Source organism: Melanotaenia boesemani, chromosome 10 (assembly GCF_017639745.1).
Source record: "Melanotaenia boesemani isolate fMelBoe1 chromosome 10, fMelBoe1.pri, whole genome shotgun sequence".
Taxonomy (NCBI): domain Eukaryota; kingdom Metazoa; phylum Chordata; class Actinopteri; order Atheriniformes; family Melanotaeniidae; genus Melanotaenia; species Melanotaenia boesemani.
The window spans coordinates 30,016,256-30,037,702 of NC_055691.1; the positions used below are offsets into that span (position 1 = coordinate 30,016,256).

The 21,447-nt window shown below is 39.1% G+C and overlaps 1 protein-coding gene across 4 annotated transcripts; it reads right to left on the reverse strand.

The window, feature by feature from the left end:
- Positions 1 to 796: 796 nt before the first annotated feature.
- Positions 797 to 20,213, reverse strand: LOC121647572 (ELKS/Rab6-interacting/CAST family member 1-like). Of its 4 annotated transcripts, XM_041997108.1 has the most exons (22): positions 20,176 to 20,213; positions 20,037 to 20,082; positions 17,478 to 18,260; positions 17,167 to 17,355; positions 14,471 to 14,762; positions 12,630 to 12,757; positions 12,478 to 12,552; positions 12,244 to 12,399; positions 11,964 to 12,131; positions 11,711 to 11,878; positions 11,461 to 11,598; positions 11,202 to 11,342; positions 10,802 to 10,942; positions 10,518 to 10,711; positions 9,413 to 9,424; positions 8,532 to 8,667; positions 8,293 to 8,424; positions 6,857 to 7,017; positions 6,505 to 6,652; positions 5,742 to 5,837; positions 4,664 to 4,849; positions 797 to 3,314 (listed from the first exon to the last, which is right to left on the reverse strand). In XM_041997108.1, the coding sequence occupies exons 3-22, from the start codon at positions 18,021 to 18,023 to the stop codon at positions 3,177 to 3,179; spliced, it is 3,345 nt and encodes a 1,114-aa protein (XP_041853042.1). In that variant the 5' UTR covers positions 18,024 to 18,260; positions 20,037 to 20,082; positions 20,176 to 20,213; the 3' UTR covers positions 797 to 3,176. The 4 variants fall into 4 exon arrangements, with proteins under 4 accessions (XP_041853042.1, XP_041853041.1, XP_041853043.1 ...); XM_041997107.1 differs by having other exon boundaries at positions 20,037 to 20,213; XM_041997110.1 differs by lacking the exon at positions 797 to 3,314 and adding an exon at positions 5,447 to 5,522 and having other exon boundaries at positions 4,731 to 4,849; positions 20,037 to 20,213.
- Between the last annotated feature and the right edge of the window lie 1,234 nt (positions 20,214 to 21,447).

The following is a 21,447-nucleotide window of genomic DNA, read 5'->3' on the forward strand; positions in this document are numbered from 1 at the left end:
TAAGTATATCTTTTTTTTTAATTAAATTAAATTTAATTTAATTTAATTACAGAGTACATTAAATAGACAGTAGAAGGGCCTCATATATAAAAAAAATCTGAAATGTCCAGTAAATTGTACTTAAAAAAATATGTTTGACCATTTTTTCAGTGTTAGCATATTGGAAGAGGTCATTTTTAACAACTCAGTGAGAGAAATTTTTTATTTTTACACAGCCGTGTTCATGGCAGAAGCTCCTCTTCATCCTGTAATCCCTTCCTCCTCTCCTTCTGTCCTCCTTTCTTTCCGCCCTTCATTTATTTCTTGCTCTTCTCCTCTGCTCTTCCTCCTTTCTCTTCTTTCTTTTCTGGCTTCCTGATGGATAACTCCACTTTCACATTTTGCCGGCTGCTGGAATCACGAACCTGGCTGGCCTGCTACCATCAGCAACTGGTTGAATCCTCACCATGTTGTTGCATTTTCCTGTATTGACCATCACAGAATTTAAAGGGGCACAGTTTGTCACTGCATTTAATTCATAAGCAGTCATTGTCTGGGGTCCCAGGCCAACTCGGGGCCCTATGACTCCAGCAAGTTATTCTTGTACTCCTGCTTCAACACACCAGAATCAAATTAAATGGATCTAACAGCCTATCACGACTCATTAAGTAGCCCTGCTGTAGTCTGTGTAGTTTTCCATTCAACAAAAAGAAATGAACGCCCACAGACTTGTTTTTTTAAAACAAACATAATTAAAAGTCTAAGATCTTAAAAACAACTGAACTTAGATAAGACAAAAAAGTCTTCACAAGAAAACTCGGCTTATTATTTATTTACATACATACAAAATCCAAAAGACTAACATTTTTTTATTTTGCTTTCTTTTTAAACAGTTTGATTCATAACATGAACAGACAAGGCAGTACATTTCTCATATAAATGCAAAAGAATGAAAAGATATTAACTTGAAGCCCCTTAATCAGATCTGTGTTCCACAGAGTTAAGAAAATGAAATGACCAGACATTTAAGGCAAAGGCAGGGACACAAGCCAAAGTAAGGGGAATAAAACACTTATCTGAAGCTAGCACTGAGGAGTTAAAGCAACAAGTCTCCACTCAGTTTGATAAAGAAGCACCAAAGGAAGCAACTGACTCTCATCCTTCAACCCCAGCTGTGTGTTTGGTTCTCAATCTGACATCCTCCCCTAATGCGTCTGTTAGTCTGACAAACAGGATGTTTTGTCACTAAACCCACTTTTCCTCTAACCTCTAACGGCAGGAAAGCTGTGATGGCTGCAGACTTTTATCCTTCATGCTCACAAACAGAACTACTCATGTAAGAAATGTAAAGACAAGACAGGAATCTGGATTCTACATACATCACCATTTGGTGAAAATATATTTATTTAAAAAAAAGACAATTAGAAATAAATGCAAGAAAAGTACTCTCCAATCACACAGTCACGATTTGGAAACGTTTGTAATTCACACATTGTTTTGACACAACTTTTATTTTTTTTTTTAAACACTTCTTTCCCCAGTTTCTGCTGAAAACACGAACTCTCATTTTGTTTAGAGCAGCTTGCTCTGTAAGATTCTGTGCAAACATTCAATGCATATCAATACAGTAAACATTTTATATATCATATTTATATATATATTTATTTATATATATATATATATATCTTTAGAACATAACTTTCCCCCAAGTTATGGCAGTACTGTCATATACATACATTTTGTCCTGAGGACAAAATTAGACACAAAAGACGACTGTGCTGCTTTTTTTTTAACAGAATGCACAACACCTTCCACTTAATTACCTTTATTCTGTCACTGTACGTGTTAAATACCACATTATTTACAAACTGATCTAAAAAGTCAAAATCTGCTGGAAAGTGACTTTCAGTTCCTGTAAATGTAGATGCACTTCGTAATTAAAAACCTCAGCCCTGAAGATTTTAAAAAATACAAGAGGCATCATTTATAAGTGATCTGAAAGTACAAGAAATAAAGGGTATCGCTAGTATTCTTCAGTCGATAAACTAAAGATAAGGTGGGCTTTAAGTAATATCTATAGAAACTTTGGATGAGACTGGATGACGATCAGTTAAATTCTTACATCTGCCTTAGCACCAGTTTTACAGAGGAATAAATATCCCTGCGCTAGGTCCAGTACTGATCTCTGTGCATGCTCCAAGGCCACGAGAATGTTCTCAAAAGAAACATTGCATACCTCAAACAAGTGGACACTGTGCAAAACCATCTAGAAATGAAAACGTCAACAATAAACGTTTTTTTTTTTTTGTTTGTTTTTTTTCTACCCTCTCTCTCACTGAGAACACAGTAACTAAAATCTGATCTTAGATTAAAGGTCGAACTTTGATCCCCCTCTAATGCCAATGACCCAGCCACTGATGACACAGTAACGTACCTACATTCTAATACTAGCTACATTGAAACGTTACAGGAGCATGCGTTTGGTTACAAAGTGGCATTTAGGAAGTGTTACTACATTAGGTAACACTGACATAAATACAAAACAAGCATCTAAATGGCTCTGCGCTTTACTGTCTGAACTCAGCTCCTCTCTGCCCCCTCCAGATGTAGCAGCTCCCTAGTTCTCCAGGACAAAAAAAGTGCTTTCCTGTCCCATGGAAGGGATGCATGTGCCCCTTTTAAACTTCAAAAAGTCTGTGGGACAATCTAAGAGGAATATAACAGTGCCTCATCTGGCATCCTGCTCTAAGTGAGGCTCTGTAGAGGCAGAGGAAGGTTGGCAGTACACTTTGAGACTGTGCAGAAGTTTCCTTCTTTAACCTGATAGCTGCCTTCTCTCCAAGTACCTGCATGAAATGATGGTTTACAAAGATGTTCCAATATCCTCCAGTATTTCCCTTTCAGCCTGACATGACCATGTAAAATGTGAGTACTTCAGTTCTTTGCACTGAATCTGATATTTATTTAAACGCCACATTTACTTTATGAACATCCCTAATTTGATTTTGTCTGTCCTCAGAGCAACATGCGAGACAGGAAAGCACTCTTTAACCCTGAGAGTTTTTTGCAGGGTAGACGAGGGGCACAAAGAGGAAGAGTCTAGCAGGATGAGTAATAACATCCCAGCTGTCTTTCTTCGTTCTGAGAAGAGGTAGGGGCTCCTGGACTCAGCCTGGTTCTGTTTGAGGTCAGAGTTGTCAGCATGACTCCTCCAGCGCATTGACAACCTGTTCCAGGATATCAGGGCAGTAGTCTGCAATTTGCTGGAGAACAGAGTTGGCGTACTCCTGCAGCTCACAGCTCTCCTTCTCACACACCTCCAGCTCCCGCTCCAACTGAAGGCAAAAAGTAAAGGTTAGTAAATTCAATCTGTTCCATCTCTTTTAAAGCAGCGCTCCCGAGACATTTCGTTCTGGTCATCCATTTGCCCCAGTCAAGCTCTTTTCTTTCATATTCCAACATTTGTCATGCATTTTAAAAACTTTTTCAGCATTTGAAAGCGGTGATAAATTGTGCATTTATATAAAAATAAACTCAAGGAATTATTTCATTTCTATCAGATCTTTCTGTTGTAGGCCTATGAATAAATTAAAATGAGATTTTCTGATAGTATTCAGAATATATAAACTGCTAGCTTGCCTGAAGTGTTTCATATAAGGCCTTTAATTCACCACTACACTGTATAGAATTACATGAAAGGAAGAGGCAACAGTGTAAACAAAAAAAGTATATTAGTAATCCTTAAATGCAACAAGTTCAGTGTTTTAACATGCACATAGAGATGAAAAAAACTAATTATGGTATTTGATATTAATGGATTGCTCGTTATGTTTTCAGTATATGCCATATTTTTGCTGATTATGATTGTAAAATACATCCAGAATTTCTGCTTTCCAATGGATTGTCACATGAATTTCCTCATACACAGAAGTTGTGTATGAAGCCAAATGCTGTGGAAAACAGCTGCTTTTAAGAGGAAAAGGTTGAAAAAAACAAAATAAAAAAGGTGCCTAACAAATAAATCTAACTTGGCTCAAAAATGCAGATTACTGCATTCCCTATACTAATGTGCCGAGTTGTTGATGAGTGCTGTGCTGTTCCCTGGGATTTACTTCTTCTCTCTTGCTAACTGGCAGCCCCCTTTGGCCAATCATTGCTCAGAAGTGGCCTATAAAAAGACCGTGGAACTGTACCTCTGGGCCATTTGGCCACTTGCCTACCACTGCAAACACAATTCTGTATCAGTCTTAGACTTTTGATTATGTTAGAGTTGCCATTTTTGTTTTCTTGTAACTCGTTTTCTCTTGTTTAAACTGAAGTTAGGGTATCAGTTGTTTATTTCATTATGTTTTGTGGTTAGGTTACTCATGGTTTTTATTTTTAGCTGGGAATGTTTTGCCCTTCCTGAAGACATGATGCCTTTCTGGTTTATTAAACCACTGTTAAACAATAAATGAAAGATAAATTGTCAAGATTGTGTCCTCATGGTAACCTTCTGGAGTTGCATTGCTCCTTTTTACCCTTAGACCAGTCTTGGGACATAACACACATTCATTTGATATCTAAATCAAGAATCTTTCAAATGTAAACTTTTAGATTCATCACAAAATCTGCTTCTACTTTTTATAAGCATCAGTGTGTTATATAAATAGAGAACATGTAATCAGACAAGCTCTCTTATTACCTGTTCGACACTCATCTTCTGAAGCTCTTCCTCCCAGTCTTCCGGGTCGCTGTGGTGGTAGTGAGAAGGTGGTGTGAGCTGACTGAGGATGCTGGGGTCTCGGTCATGGCAAAGGTCGGTCAGGTGGGCGATGTAGAGTTTGAGCTTACTGCGGTTCTGGGACAAAGCTAAAAGAGGGGGGATCGTCTGAAGTGTGGAGGGGCGTGCAGAAGAGATGAAGGATACAGACAAATAGAAAAAGAAAGAGAAAAAGAAAATACACAAGACTACAAGTTACGCATAAATAATGGTCCAATCTGAATGCTAAAACATAATGAAAGTACCAGACTAATGCAACACTTGGATTAAAAAGGAAAACAAAGCATCATCATCTGCATGCATGCTTATCACACCACCACCATCAGAACCAGTTTTAGTTGATAAATTAATATTTTATTTTTATGTTCATGCAGTTAAAAAAACGTGGCGTAAAGTAACTTACTCATCTCTCAATTACACCGCGCAGCTCATCATTAGCGTCAGTGCAAAAACATGCATAGCTAAGATGCTTTAGTTTGCAATTACAAGACTCTTGGCTTGCACATGCAAACACACACACACACACACACACACCTGTGAATAACACAATGTCATAATAAACCACAGGATGAGTTTGTAAGCACAAGAAACAGCAAAATTTGTTATTGCCCATCAGAGTAGAGTGAAATGACGTGAAAGCAGCCACAAACCAATGAAACATGCCAGTGACAGGAGTAACAGGTTTGGCTTTCCATACAAGCTCACCCTTTTGAACAAAATGGCTGTGAGAGAGAGGGAGAGGGCAAAAGGCTGGCTATGCCCAAATACCCTCCTCATCATCCTGTTAGCCACAAGATAAGCCAGTCGACGCATTAGAAAGGAACATTTGGTTAGTGTCAATCCAGAGGGGGGGAGGAAAAAAACTGCAGCGGTGTTACAGAATTTTAGTTTCTTTTAGATAGCTGGCATTAGTTAAGCTTTCTTTTTAGACATTTAAGAGGAACTCTTTATATGACATATAGATGTTATCAAAGCAGTCTAGTGGATGATGGTTAGTTACCTGATCTGGAGAGGGTTTATGATTTGTCTGGTCAGGTGCAGTCTTCAGATGCTCATCTTCATAGTTGTCTGCCATCAGCTTCATCCTGTTCTGAGTCTGTGAATTACATACAGAGAGGAACCCTAGAGTTAAGCTGAAGGAGACAGACAGAGCCTGAAAAGAAAGGTCAGAAGCAGAAATAACAAAAACCACACACATCTATAAAATGGGTTGAACACAAATGTTGAGCCAGAGCACTCTTCCTCCAAGAAAACTTCTACTTCAAGAGCAAAGTCAAGAAAGTGACAAATCATGCAACATCAACAAAAATTTTGTTTAAATATTTCTAATGTCGACTTGCTGAATTATCAGTTAACCCAGTCTATAAAGATTACCACACTGAAATGAGAACTTCTGCCAAAGATTTCAGTGTTCAGAGTTAAGATATTTCCATGTCTTAAACATTTGTATGTGGCCAAGAAACAGAATCAACCAGCTGGCCTTGCTATCAGTTATCTGACTGGCTGATTGGAGAAAGATTACTATTACAGGAAAACACTCAACAATATCTATAAAAGTTTAAATATTCCCTTCATGAAAATGATTTTGTTGAAGGGTTTTACGACTGCTGAATTAACTGGAATTTATCAGATTATTTTGTAACTGTGACATGATACTAAGTGCCCATTGCTTCACACTAGATGTTACGGTTCAACATAAGGAAGCAACAATAAAGAATTAGACTCCCCTAACCACTATATTGTCTCATGTTCCTCTTCCCCACCTGCTGCTTGAGCTGTTGAACCAGTCGGTCCTTCTCTCGCTTTAGCAAAGCCACCTCATCCTGGGTCTTCTTCTTCTTGGAAGATGACAACTCCAGCAATGCGATGTTCGCATCCTTCTCACTGATAGCAGCCAACAGCGCCTCCTGCCTGTTAGAGATTAAACAACATGACTTTTATCCACCTCCAGTAAACAGTTCCAGAATCATTCATTATTTATGTCACAACACCAGCATGCCAGCTGGAGAGAGCCAGAATTGGATGACATTTTACAAGATTAAGGTAGCGATCAATAATCCAGAGTCTATGCCATCCTGCTGTCTATGTGTATGTGTGCGCATGCATGTGTCTTACTTCATCTCTAGCACCTCCTCCAGGTGTTTCCTCCGCTCAGCTCGCAGGGTTGTGAGGTGTGCCTCCTTCTCACACAGAGACTGTTGGGTAGAGGCCAGCTTGGCCCTCATGGACTCAAGCTCCTGCTTCACCTTCTCCATGGCGCCCAGCAGCTCCTCCATCTGGGAACACACACGAAAACAATTCAGTGATAAATACAGAAAAGTGGATGGAATCCATCTTTGAAAGGTTTGGGCTTTTTTAAGAAATGACACTACTAATGACTTCCCAATGTGAAGTGCTCTAATGGAAGAGAGGGGCAGCAGAATTCGTGTGAGCTGTTGGGAAGGACTACAAATCAATTGTAACACAGGTATGGGTAAACGTCAGAACTGGATTTAATTCACCTGCTATTTACTTAAAATGTCACTAGAACACTGGCATGGCATTGACAGAAAAATAGACTGCTAGTTAGTCTGGAAAGACTCACTTCATTTTCAGTTTCCATTATCTTCTGGACAAAAAGAAAAGACCTTGAGCCCATCATAGCAACAGAACGCGATGCAGTGCTGCGCAACAGAGACTCTTCAACATCAGCAGCTGTCATTTTAGCTGTTTACATAAGTGCCTGAAAGGACTCTGCAGTCACTGAACCCTCCTCTTGTTGGATAAACAATTATGATTGGTCTGAGCAGGACCAGGCATTAATCTGACTGAATGAAAAGCTGCCAGAGCTAATAACAAATGAGATCTCACGTAGCCTAAAAACTGGACCAATCTTTGTTTCATATCAAAATATGTTTCAATGACAATTGACAGAACAAGTGAGTAAATAAATAATCATTAAATTAAATATTCATTGGCTACAACTATTTTCTGAGTGTTATTTTACAAGCAAACAGCAGGTAAAAAAAATCCATTTGGGCTGGAAACAACACAAACACTTTACAAAAACATGCAGCCTGAATAACAAACACAGAACCCCCATAAATCAATAAAGTTTTTAAATATTTATATATATTGCAGGGTTTTTGCATAAGACTGCATGAATTGTAGACGTGTTGCTTTTATTGTGTCCACCCTCTAAGTTTGGTTGCTCACTGATGGAGGACACATACTGGGATTCATACCTTAGACCACTTAAAGTGGGCGAGGTTGGACTCATGCATTGGTTTGAGTGAGTGCTTCTGAGAGGCAGTTGTGTTGCAGAAAGAAAACAAGAGAAAACGACAAGCAAAGATGAAAGAACTGAGAAAGACGAGGAGCCAGAGAAGAGGAGGCAAGAAAAGAAAGAATGAGGAACACCAAAATGGCAGCCAAAAGGTGACAAGAGACAGAATTGCAGTTTTTTTTTATCTGAATATAGACAGGTTTAGGTAGACATGTACTGTAGCCGTTCTCTTCCTGATAAATATTGCCTTTTCATGCATGTGTGTGTGTTTGTGTGTGTTGTGTACCTGTTTCTCCTGCAGAGACCGGGCAGCCTCCTCCTGTGCCAGCACCATCTCTCGCTCAGCAGTGATTTGAACGCTCTCTCTCAGCGCCTCCTCCAGCTCCTCTATGCGCTCGGTCTTCTGACGCAATGTGTCCTTCATAACAGCAGATATTTGCTTTGTTAAGACATTTGATTCAACAAAGCAGGAAAACATTCTCTGAAAATCAGTTGCAGTCCAAGAAATTCACATGCAGGCCTCACCTTCACCTGCTGGGAGGATTCTGACATGTTGTCCTCTCTCTTCTTGGCCTCCTCCATTAGCCGAGCATTCCTGCTCTTCTCCACCTGCTCCTTGTGCTTCAGCGATGCCACCTTTTTCGACTGGTCCTTCATTTGCCTACAGGAACACCATTGAGACAATATGTATTTTACTTGGACAGACCATACAGGCAATGTGGCAAGTAATTTTCCATTTACATCCCAAGCTATACAGATGGCTATAATAAATTAGGAATATGATTTTTTTTGTAATGTTGTTAGTGTACTGAATATATTTTAGGGTCTGGTCCCAAGTGAGGAATAGAGAGGCTTATTATTAAAGCGACGTGCACAGTAATTTTTCTCCACAGCAGCAATGCTATAGAATACTTTGATCTGATGGCTAGCCCATAAATTAAAAATTTCTTTCAAATACTGATGAAACTCTGTATATTAAACATTGTTTATAATTGCAGATGTCTGGTCATAGCTAACTAATAAATAAATCACTTATAATAACTAATAAATACAGTCTCAGGAACCAAATAAAAGGTATTCTCAGATTACATATGGACATAGGGAACTGTGATTCCATAAAAAGCTGCTCTTTGAAATAAAAGTTACAAATTTAGCTGTTTAGACTTTGTTTGGCAAGATTTTAGACAACGCTGCAGAATCAAGCTCAGGTTTAGCTCAGGGTGAAAGAAAAATAAAAAGGTGAAATAAAAGAAACATGAGCAAGAGGATAGACAAAGAAAGACTATTACTTGGAGATAACCAACACTTTAAAGAACCACGAGGTGCAGTGAAAGAAGAGGGAGGCAAATGTGCCAATAGGGCAAAGAAGAAAAGGTGTAAAGGGAAAGAAAAGAGCAGATACTAACCTGGAGGCCAAACTGGTGGGACCAGAAATTCCCAGAGCAAAGACAAGAAAGCAGTGAAGAGAAAAGCAGACTCATAAGAAAATGAGCAAATGTGAAGAACAAAGGAGAAAGGTGGGAACTCATAGATTCAGATGAGACTTAAACAGCAGTATATCTGATCGAAAGACATACAGTCATTGGTCACTTTTACAGTAATGGTCTTCTTGGCTTCATTCAGAGGTGCCTGTGAAAGCCATGGTGAGAAGCAGGGTGCACACACAATATCCACTATTGACGCAGGATTAGTAAGTAAGGTCTAACAAAACTCACTTTGTCATTTCACCACAAAGTAGATGGTGATGGCATCAAAACATCAATGGTAGCCATCAAAACATCAATGGTAGCAGTGTCCACATGAACAGGCGTACTAAACTATCATTGTTATACTCATGAGGTTTAATAACAGCATATGTCAGGGCTACTCAATTCAGTCCTACAAGGGCTGCTCAACACACCTGGCTTTAACTAATAAGTCATTTGGACTGAACTTCATACGCTGTTGGATCTATTCAATTTGAGTCAGATGTGTTGGAGCACAGACATTATAAACCTGCAGGGCTGCAGCCCTCATAGGACCAAATTAAGTAACATATGTGTTAAAATGTGAGTTTCATTTGATGACACCCTCTCCGCTAGTCACTGCTGCGAATGCAATCAGATACTGAAACAGCCTTCAAAACTCCTCAAGTCCTCTAAGGTTTACGGTTTTCTTATAACAGCTTACAAATCTATCAGCTATTAGGGAAAAAAATGGAGTAGGTTTGTATAGTACTGTTATGTAATAAGAGCTGCACAGTGGTATGGTGGCCAGTACCGTTGCCTGAAGAAGGCTCCTGGTTTGTACCTAGCCTTTGGAATTGCATGCAGTTCCTGCACTTCCTTCCACAATCAGGAACTTGTAAAAGATTTGAATGATTCTTGTATGCCAAGTTAATCAATAGTTTTAAATCCACAGTAGGCGTGAGTATGAGTGTCTGTCTTGTTTGTGGAAAATGTGGACCTTCAGCAGACACATAACATCTATATAAATGTTATCCTTACAGACAGTATTTTAGCATCAACCCACCTCTCCAGTTCACTGATCTTTTTGTCCTTGTCATTTTTCTCATTCTCCATTTCCCGAAGTATCTCAAGAAGGCGGTCCACCTCCGCCTGTGCCTTCCCAGAATCCTCTTTGTGGCGGGCCACTTCCTGCTGCAGGTTCTTGATGCGCTCGGCCAGCTCAGTGTTGGCTTGGGCTTCCAGTGCTGCATTCTGAGCCTGGTGGAGGACAAATCTCTGGTTAAATATCACAGACTGAATAAGTGACAGAACGCATATATATATATTTATTTTATTTATTTATCTCACTCTCTTTAGTTGGTTCTCCAGTTTGAGGCACTCCTCCTTCTTCTGCTCGAAGGCAATTTCCAGAGTCTTGAGTTTGGAGTCTTTTTTCAATCCTGAGGAGGCCAGGGATGATGCGTGCTCCTTCAGGTCCAACAAAGAAGTCTGCATACAAATATACATTAACATAAGCATATGTGGTTGAGCTCAACCACCCAACAGAACAATAATAAAATAAAAAAAATAAACACATCTATGACAGATGAGACATTAAAAAAGAGACCAAAAATAAATAAGATAAGTAACTAAAAAAAAGCTATGTTCATTTCCAACAATGATGCTTCACAGACTCACACAGATTCAGACTCTTCACAGATTCATAGAATTGCAGTGTTAAGAGTATTTTTCTGGATGCGTTTCACACCTCTCTGTCTGACAGGTCTCCCTGCAGTAAGCTCAGTCTCTCTTTCAGCTCTTTCAGTTCCTTCTTGGTGCAGTCGAGCTCCTCTGTCTTCTCCCGATCGTCTCTATCTCGCTGCTCCTTTAGACGCTCAATGATGCGCTCCTGCAGAGGTAGCAGTCACACAACATGCTCTCACAGATCATCAACCAACAAATGTACCGTAATACTAGAAATGCCAAACACCACTTTGGAAAGGTACCAACCACTTTGGCAGATTTACCTTTTCTGCAAGAGACTCCTCCAGTGTTGTGAGAGCAGTGTCAGTGTTGGAAGTGTCTGCCTGCAAGGACTTGACTCGCTCCTTCAGGCTGCTCATTTGCTTCTCCTTGTCCCTCAGTTGCTCCTGCAGGTTTTCAATCTTTACATCAAAAGAAACAAACATCACTCAAAACTGATGTTGCCCGTTGCCACACTTTGGATTTATCTTCTTAAACTTTATGGAAAATCTTATGCTTCTTTATCAACATTACCTTTTTTTGTAACACATTAATTTTGCGCTCCTTCACCTCCAGCATGTCCTTTAAGTCGTGGATTTCTCCATTCAGAGTTCCCTTCTCCTCTGACATTTCTTGTATCTGCTTGCTCTTCTTATTCAGAGTTGCCTCCTTCTCTTCCAACCGCAGACGTAAGGCATCAACCTGGACAAAAAAAGGTATCGAGTTACAGACAAGTAAAAACTCTCTTAACATGTGGTAATCCCTGTACTTTTTCCAATGTGTACACCTCTGTTTGTAAGATGGCAGCCCGCTGCTCCTTGGCAGTGAGGGACTCTTTGAGAACTTCAATGTGCTGTTTGCTGTCTGAGAACTGGTTGGTTAGTGTCTCTAGTTTGGTCTGCAACCCAAGCAGCTCTGTGTCTTTCCTTGAGAGGTCCTGTTTCACCTGCTCCATCTGAAAAAGATTGGAAAAAGAAAATGAATTGAGTCCTCCTGTATTGTCATATGAGCATAGGGCAGAGGCAGGAATTATAGCGAGTCAAACAAAAATCAACTCGTCTTCTGACCTTGTTCTTCATAAACTTGGTGTGACTGCGGTACACCTCCATCTGTTTCATCTCCTCTTGGCGCTCCTCACAGCTCAGAAGTCCATTGGATTTAAGCATTAGCAGCTCCTCCTCCATATCCCTCAGGCTCCGTTCCATTGAGTTGATTTTTGCATCCTGGGGTCAAACGATAATACTCAAACCATGGAAACACACATCCACACACACACACACCCACACAGTTTAAACACTCACCTTCATGTCAATAACAGTCTGTAGAGCCTTTGTTTTGGTGGACTCAGGGGTTCCTTCATATCGGCGGTGGAGCTCCTGTTGGGTCAGATGTACATTTATACGAAATATCTGGGTAAAATATACCAAGATGACAATGGTTATATTGGATTTACCTCTCTCAGTGCTGTAATCTCTCTGTCTCTCTGGTCCAGTAAACTCTCAAGATGATGCCGGTGCATCTCTGCATCAGCCAGCCTCCTGGTCCTCTCCTGGTCTTCCTCTGATGCCTTGGCAGATGGCCCTGACATAGCAAACACATCATCTTTGTTAATATGATGAGGACCGGGGGAAAGGAAATGCATGATAACCATTTTGTTAACTGTCAGAAGCTGAGACAGAGACTGGTAGTGATTCATTTGTACATATATACATAAAATCATTAAAAGGAAAAAAAATAATAATAAAAGAAACATGTTAAAACACATGATAATATACTCAAATTTTGCTAAATTTGACAACTAATCTGTAAGGATGTTTTGAGCTTGGTCCTAACGTATTTAAAGAGGAACATGATTCTGTTAGATTTTTTATGTCATTCCACAGCATCGCACCTTGATAATGGAAAGAGAATTTAGCAACAGTGGTCCTACAGAAAGGAATGTGTAAGTCATTCTTACAAAATGTGCATGATAGTAACAATTAGAGTGAAAATAACTGAAAAGAAATAGGAAGTGAGGTCGGAGGCAAACCACTTTATACATAAGAACCCCTGTTTGGTACTTGTTGACCTCAGAAATTGGGAGTAGTTGCAATTGTTTAAATAATGGTTTCGTTGAGGCTAAATAAGAAGAACTAGTGGCAATTCTTACACAGGATTTCTTAACTCTATAGATTGCTTGTAAGTAAGAAGGGTAAGTGCTGCCCCAAATTATATTACAGTAAGAAATGTAAGGGTAAATTAAACTGTAATATATATACACTATATAATACATAGTGTTTTATGGTTCAGATAAAGGCCAATCTCTGGTTTGTGATTCCACATCCAACATGAAATAAGTTTTTCTGAATGCTTAATTTCAAATGCAACATATCTGGTGTTTTGAAGATCAAAGCATATAATCACATCATACCAACATATCAGTGACAGGGATGTTTTATTACCACAAAATATTATATTTCCATTACAACTCATTAGCATGTCAAACATGATGAGGGTGTGTAAACAGTGCCAGAGCACATCTATACATGTACAGTAACAGAATAGCTGGAATAAACTTCATTTCGATTCTTACATAGTTTCCTAATTGCACTGATAGTGATGAGTAATTAGCTGCTGCCTCTACTGTCATCAAGAAGAGAAGCTCCAGTCAGATGATCTACTGCAGGACAACCCAAAATTTTAAAACTTAAATAGGAAAAAACCTAAAGATTAGACTCAATGTGACAGCAGTAGTTGATACTTGTGCCCCGTTTAAAAGTGTTAAATAAAGGTTACTAGGCTCAAACTAGTCAAACTACCACCCCAAAAGTATCAGTATGTTAATATAACATCACACTGACACATTCAATGGATTAATGGAAATCCCAACTGAGAGCTAAAATGTTCATGAAAGATAAATGCTGACTTTGCATTTCATACACTTTGCTTTCCGGAATCAGGATAAATTGTCAATCATATTAAAACATAAATGTTTGTTGTGTCATCAATACACTTATAATATTTAAATGATTTTGTGTTGTTAATTTTTAGACTTTTGTAGTAAGCTTTTGTACATTTATGGCTACAGATTTACTCCCTATGTCCTCTTAACTGTAGTTTTCTAATTAATCAAAATTAAAAAAAAAAAAAAAAAAGGCTGAGTGCACAATAAGCAAAGTTAAATCATAATTGTACTTATAGCATCCTTATAGATATTGAATTAATGATTATTAATCCTTTCCACCATGACAGGCACCTTCGTTTCCAGTGGAAAATGGACCAACTAAGTGGGAAATCACTTTCCTGTGAACCTACCTTTGCTTTGCAACATCTCCAGAAGTTTCTTGATGGACTCGTCCCTGGCTCCCAGGGTTTGCTTCTGTGTGTCAATTCTCAGCTCCATCTCCTCCAGCGTCTTCCTGAGAAGAAAAAGCTCCTTAGCCTGCCTCTCATGCTCCCCCTGAAGGCGCCGGTAGTTCTCCTCTGTAGGTTCAGATGACAGGGCCAGGTCTCTTCCTTGGCTGGCAGGGTCTTGCTGGAGCAGCTGATTCAGGTCCCTTTGAATCCTCAGCTCATCCTGAAGAGCTTGAACAGTCATCTGGAGATGCTAGAGACAGATAAGACATGTTCATTTCTTCTGCTCTCTGCTAGCTGGTCTTCATGAGAAAGTTACTTATACAGAGGTACATGAGGTAAGATATATCAATATTTGGAACGATACACAGGGTGCAGCCAGCCCTGTTTACATGAATGGCTCCTGGCGGGATATTGTTTTACAGATTGTTAAAAATCAGTCACTAATCATAACTAAAAATTCAGGAATATTCTGACTGATGAATTTACAACAGGCCGCCTTTGTGCACAGCGTTACATTTCAGGCCCAAAGAAATACAAGTGGTGAAACACAATCAGCTGAGTATAGTGTTTCATTGTTTGTTGCATCTGACGCAACGGACACTTGGACATAGCTGCTGTGAGACGAGGCTGTGTTACACTCTGGTCTGAACCAGTTGTGAGCATTTTCAGAAGACAGAACAAAGAGAGAAGTCAGTGTCTGCCTTCGTTTCTATCTGTCCTCCAGCCCCCTCCCTTTTCTTCCTCTGCCTTTCTCCTCATCCCCTTCAACCAGAACACACCATTCTCCCCCTGATTCACTATTTATCTACCTTCCCTGCTCCAACTCCATCTCCTCCCTCTTATACTTTCACCTCTCCTCTCACCAATCGTCCTTTCTATCACCCTCTCCACCCCGTGACTAAGGCTGACTCACTGCTGTGACTGCACCGATCCACCACGCCTCCCCATCGCACCAATATACCCATAGGCAGATACATGCACAGACAAGCACAGAATCATGAACGCATTCACCTTCTCCCTTACTCATCTACCATATTCTCACCCTCACTGCCTGAGGAGTGACAACAGTCAGATGTCTAAAAGAACGCAAAACATAGGGAATATGATTCACTACTTAAACTCATCTTAGCAAATTTGTTGTTTTATCCATGTGGCAAAGAGCAATTAGCATTAAAATAATGGATGACTATTCCACAGCCATGTGATTTTTTTTTATGGAACAAGAAAGATGACAGCCAATTTGCACTACTAAGCATTAAAGTTAACGTTACACAGGGGGAGAGCCATCACAGAGAAAGGCAGAGATAAATACCCTGTGGAAGTGATTTGGAAAGGCTGTGGCCAAAAATCAAATTATACACATGTAAACATACAATTTCAAACATGCACATTCAGATGGGCCTTCATTCAATGAGGGCATGCAATTTAACTGAAGCCATAATCAGCCAAATGCTTTTCTAAGAGAGGGTATGTGTCCATGCTTTCTGTTGCATGTGTGCCAGCGTGGGAGGTGAAAGCAGACATATGAAAGCAGACATCTTTAAATTAAAGCACCCGCTGATTAGCCCTGCACTACTGGGGCATTACTGGGAATTAGTCCAGAGTGTGATTTTGTGAGTCAGCAGGGGTGAAGGCAGCAAATTATGCAGAAGCTCTGCCCACCCATTAACAATCACACTTAAACAAAGAGATTTCTCTTCATTAATGAAATCTAATTTACACAAGTTCTACAATGCAGTTTCTAAAATGGACTAAAGTGCATTCATCCAGTTACCATAACTGAAGAGTACATTTTACATGGTGAGTGTACCTATGTAGGAGAACATCAACACTTCATTTTAGTAATGTTTGACTAACTTTCTTCTTTAACTACACAGATGCAAGCACAAGCAAAAACCAGATAGCTGGCACAGTGTGACAGGCGATGAGAAGTCCATAAAAATCCTGCCTTTCTGCCCCTAGCAAAAGAAAAGAATAACCCTTTTGGACGAGTGACACACTTTAATAAATTTTAAAAGATGCACAAAATGTTATATTGTTTCATTATAAAGAAACTTGTTAAGTCTAAAAAACTAAATTTCAAATAAAGCAGTCAACTCTGGTTTACAGACTTGCAGTATAACTACTTTCAGTGTAACTAAGCACCCAGTTTATTTTAGCTGTTTCTGTTTAGCTCCATAAATGTCTAAAATTCAAACTCTAAGTTGCTCTTCACTGCCACTATTTTGTTCCTGTGCATGTGACAATGATTTTGTCTGAACTGTTAATATTTTGCAGCAGTTAAAAAACCTACATATTAAAATGAGCCTTACTGCTGGATTTCTGTTCTTTTCACCACTTTCTAAAACATAGAAATATAATGCAGCCATTAGACTTTACAGCCCCTTTCATCTACAAAGCATAAGCATATAGCTGCATATAAGAGGATTAACTAGATGTTCAGAAACTGCCTCAAACCTATGCAGAGAGGAAGAACGAGAGCGAACACACTTGCAATAAAGCTGACACTGGATGAAATGCATTTTTCTGCTCAAACATGTTTGATACAGGCAGTTTGATTATTCTATTCAACCTGAGAAAAAATGAGTGTATGAGATTGGAAACTGCAGGCAAGGCATCCGTTGTATTAGAATAAATTTAAATGAAATGTTCACCTGTGCTTCATCTTGAATAACACGGTACTGTTCCTTCCAAACAGAGATCTTAGAAGCTTCATCTTTCCTGAGAGCACGCTCCTTCTTTAACTCTGGGCTCCAGAAAGTCTTGATAGAATTCATTGAGGAACCGAGTTTGCTCTCTTTAACTTCCACTTCTCGTCGCAACATCTCATTCTCACGCAGAACCTGAGAGAACAGGGTAAATGAATTGCCATATAATTACAGTATATGTAATAATGTTAACCTTTTCATATATTGTTTTCATTTGTTACCAAGGAAATCTGCAAGGTGGAAAAAATGTTAAATACCTCTTTAAGTTGGGCCTGCAGGTCAAGTATGGTGTTATCTCTAGCCTGCCTTAGAGAATGGGGCACTGTGGAAGCCATGTGGTGGTCCCCAAAAGCTAGAGCATCACCTGCCATCATGCCTGCTGGCAACACAGCATTGGCAGGCACTGTGGTGGAAATATTGGGAGTGCTAGCAGCTACAATTCCACTGCTGCTACTTCTCGATCCATATGTCACCCTCTGTCTCCCCATGGTGGTCACTGTCCCGCCACTTTTGGGAATAAGTTCGCCTGCTATTGCAACTTCATTATCACTCAGGTACATTGGTCCTGAGGTGGCATAAGCAGCATTTAGAGACTGGATGTTCTCCATGGAAAGAGTTTTGCCTCCAGCTCCGCCAGGACCTCCTCCACTTCCACCAGTGCTATTGGTACGTCGGTGTCCCATTCGAGGAGAACGAGGAAGGCGAGGAGATCGACCAGATCCCTGATTACTAGCACTGCCTCCATCTCTTCCTCCACTATGGTTGGCATCCCCTCGGCCAACAGAGCGGGCACTACCGTACATCTTGTGCTTTATAGAGGAAGGACGCTAAGAGAAAATCTGAAGTACGACTCCAAGTAGCAGCGGTTATATACTTGCAGATTTTTGGTTCTACCTTCCAACAGTTGGGTGAATTTGTGCCGATGGTCCTGCTTTAACTGGAGACACTGGGCACAATAGTCATGATATGTCACTTGTTCTCCACTTAATGGGCTGACGATGTTACGAGAATTTCCCAGTGTTATGAATTATAACACCAATCTGTAAACAAAACAAAGTAAGTCCTTGTAACTGCATGTATAGCATATAAAGGTTCATGTTATAGATTAATAAAACTGACTACATGTCAAATTGGACAAATCAAAATCTCATGAGACAAATACTTCCACAGTTAATTGCCTCCTGCAGTACAGATAATAAATTTAATGTACCTTAGAACAGCTGAGGTACTTTGAGAATTTCCAGTCCAAGTCACTTTATACTCCCGCTCCAAACGGGCATACTATACTTTTAAATTTACTGCTTTGATTGGACAGCATAGTCTATTCTTGATATGAAGATTTTTCAAAGTGGATGATATAACAAGCTCTTACAGCACAACACACTGTTAAAGATTAAAGTAGTGGTTTTCTTCTTAAGTCTTATATAAAGTGGTACTAAGCCAGCACAACAATATAATTATTTTCCTCTCTAAACCTAGGCTGTTTTGTTTCAACAAATGTTTAAAATGTCCATATCTCATTTAAAAAAAAACATACATTTATGACAAGGGAAAGGGTGCAAAACTGAACAGATTTGTGCTTTAAGGTTCACTTGGTTTTCCTGAGAAAATTTTGCATATAAAGCAGCTCAAACAAGGATACACATCCAGCTGTCATGCAGCTACTACTATGCTGTTTCAGTGTGACCTTTCTATAATAATATTTAAAAAGAAATGAAAAAGGCCCAATCAGTAATTTTGCTTTAGTAAATTTTTGCGCAAAGTGCTGCTAATACTTTAATAGCAAATTATTTCATGCAATAGTTTTTCGGTCTTGTAATGATAGTTTTGCTTTACTAACGGTTCAGAAACTTAATCACCACTGAGATATGTGAATAACTGTTTGTTAAACCAGTGATTTAGTTTTTATATCGTTAAAGATGAGAAAATAATCATTAGAAAAATGCTGTTTCATGTTGTTTTAACAGCCGTTAACGCTACAGTTTGGATCAAACTACTAGTATCTACTGAAGCAAAGCTTAGATGGACATGATCTGTTAGGCTTTTGAATATTAAGGACAAAATGATCCTGTTTTAAATTTAGTTTACCGTTTAACTTCAGTGTCCGTGGCCCTGCTAGCTGCTAGTGTCACGTTAACACACAGGGCTAACAGTAAAACCTGAAATTTCTCGGTTAACTTCGCGTTAACCGTACTTTCGTGTGGTTAGCTTAAACTTGTCTTAATCACTTCCTACACTTGCCCAAGAAATAAATATCAGGTTTTGGAGTATTTTTTTTATAATGTGCTGACGTTATAGATTAAAACTAGCAAGGGTGGGAAAGGGGGATAGTCCATGGTGGACATTGGGAGGAAGAGAAAAAATCTCTCCGCTTTGAAATTTCATTCTAGCAAATATAATAACTAGTAGCATTCCTAGCTAGATAATTCACTGAACGAGTTATTGATATACGTTGACCAAATGTGACACACTTACAGAGAAATAAAGCGTTTAGCACAATCTTAACGAGCCCGTACAGCCTCTACTGTGGAGACACCCATCAAACCAAATCCATTTTTCTCCTCTGCTGCACGGCGTCTCATTTCCAGCTACCTTTTTTTTTAGAGCCTCGACTACATAGCTGTGGGTCTTGCAAATATCTACCAAATAGGTTAAGTACCAAATGCTTACGCAAAACGTTAGTCCACTGTGACATATGGAGGCTAGTCCATCCCAACGTCTGTGGTCAAGCAGAATCTCTACATTTTTTGTCGCTAACACAATAGCCAGTGGTAAAAAAAAAAAACAAAAAAAAAACACCTCTTCAAACAAACTACCTTTCTCGTTGTCTGGTGAAGCTCAAATCGATGCCAGAACTCAGTCCTTTGTGAAATGGATATGGGAGACAAAACGGTTATTTTATGTTATTATTTCTATAAATGGCTATCTGATTTTCCCATCTTTTGCCAGCAGTACCAGCGGCTCAGGAGAGCCAGGGCGCCTCAGTGACGTCAAGTCTCTTGTGCGCGTTCTCGATAGCTTTTTCTCGCCACGCTTGAATTTTAACCGCGCGGTCACGAGCCTTATGACAAGGGAATGTGCACACAAACTTATGGACATACAATATGATGAGCCAAAAGATGATCGTATTTTAATTGGCCCTCACATTCTAAACCAATACAATAAGGTTGGACTGAAAGAGAAACAAAACATTTAGTGACGTGAATGTGTATGCATATGGGCTCTTTGTGTCTACGCTGTGTCTGCCTTCATTATGAGTCTAATTGTCGCGATTTGGCATCAGTTTGTATTCGTTTTCTTTTTTATTGCAGTCGTTTTTTATATGTATTCGCATTCTATGTTATTTTGCATCTCAATGAGGTTTTCAATGTAGGCAACATATTATTTTTATTTGAGTTTTATAGTCTATTTATTTATTTTACTTGTAGTTGCTATTTTGTAAAAAAAAAATTATCTTACGTCATTGTGTTGTTTTTGGTTTATTTGATGTAACGGGAAATTTTAAAAGCCACTTTATACAGAGGCTCCAATCAGGGGACTTAATGGGCCTCATGGAAATCATTACTTGCCTAAATGTGAACAACAATTGAAAGCATTGAATAAACATAATGTGAAAAAGAAAGGATCAGGTCAAGTGTTGGGGGGGGGGGGGGGGGGGGGGGGGGGGGTGAGCATTTTATTTTAGTCTGAAATTTTTGAAAGCAGATACAATTCGCATGTTTAGTAAATAAACACCACCAGGGGGCAGTGTTTACTTACTGTAAAATTTGCCGTTTCAAATTTGTGCAAAATGATCTTTTCCTGACTCCTCTTCTTTTAAGTAATTCAATAAATTGACTTAGTCATTTGGATATACCATGGAATTATACTAATTGTAATTGAATTCAATATATTTCAAGTTTTAATCTTTCGTGTGTAATCGACTTTTTATTAGTTATCCATTAACGTATCACGTTTAGTTAAGGTTTATTATTTTAGTGACAAAAAGTTCCAATTTTTTCCATTTATCCAAGTGATGCTCTAATCAGTATAAATTGAGAGTGCAATTACAAATCGTAGTGCATACAATAAAATAAAGTGAAAGGAAAAGTTAGTAGTAACAGCAAAGTGTGATTATCTTTTTAATAATCAAACTATAGCATCCCATTGTATATAGCTATTCTATACATATTTTAAACAACTTAGGAGTTTACTGTTTAAAACATGTCAAATATAGCAGTAAATACT

Coding starts and splice junctions, on each gene's coding strand:
- LOC121647572 (XM_041997108.1), bottom strand. CDS start 18,023: ATGTACGGTAGTGCCCGCTCTGTTGGCCGAGGGGATGCCAACCATAGT. Junction 17,356..17,477: donor TGCAGGCCCAACTTAAAGAG/GTATTTAACATT, acceptor CTGTTCTCTCAG/GTTCTGCGTGAGAATGAGAT. Junction 8,425..8,531: donor AATCCTCCCAGCAGGTGAAG/GTGAGGCCTGCA, acceptor GCTGTTATGAAG/GACACATTGCGTCAGAAGAC.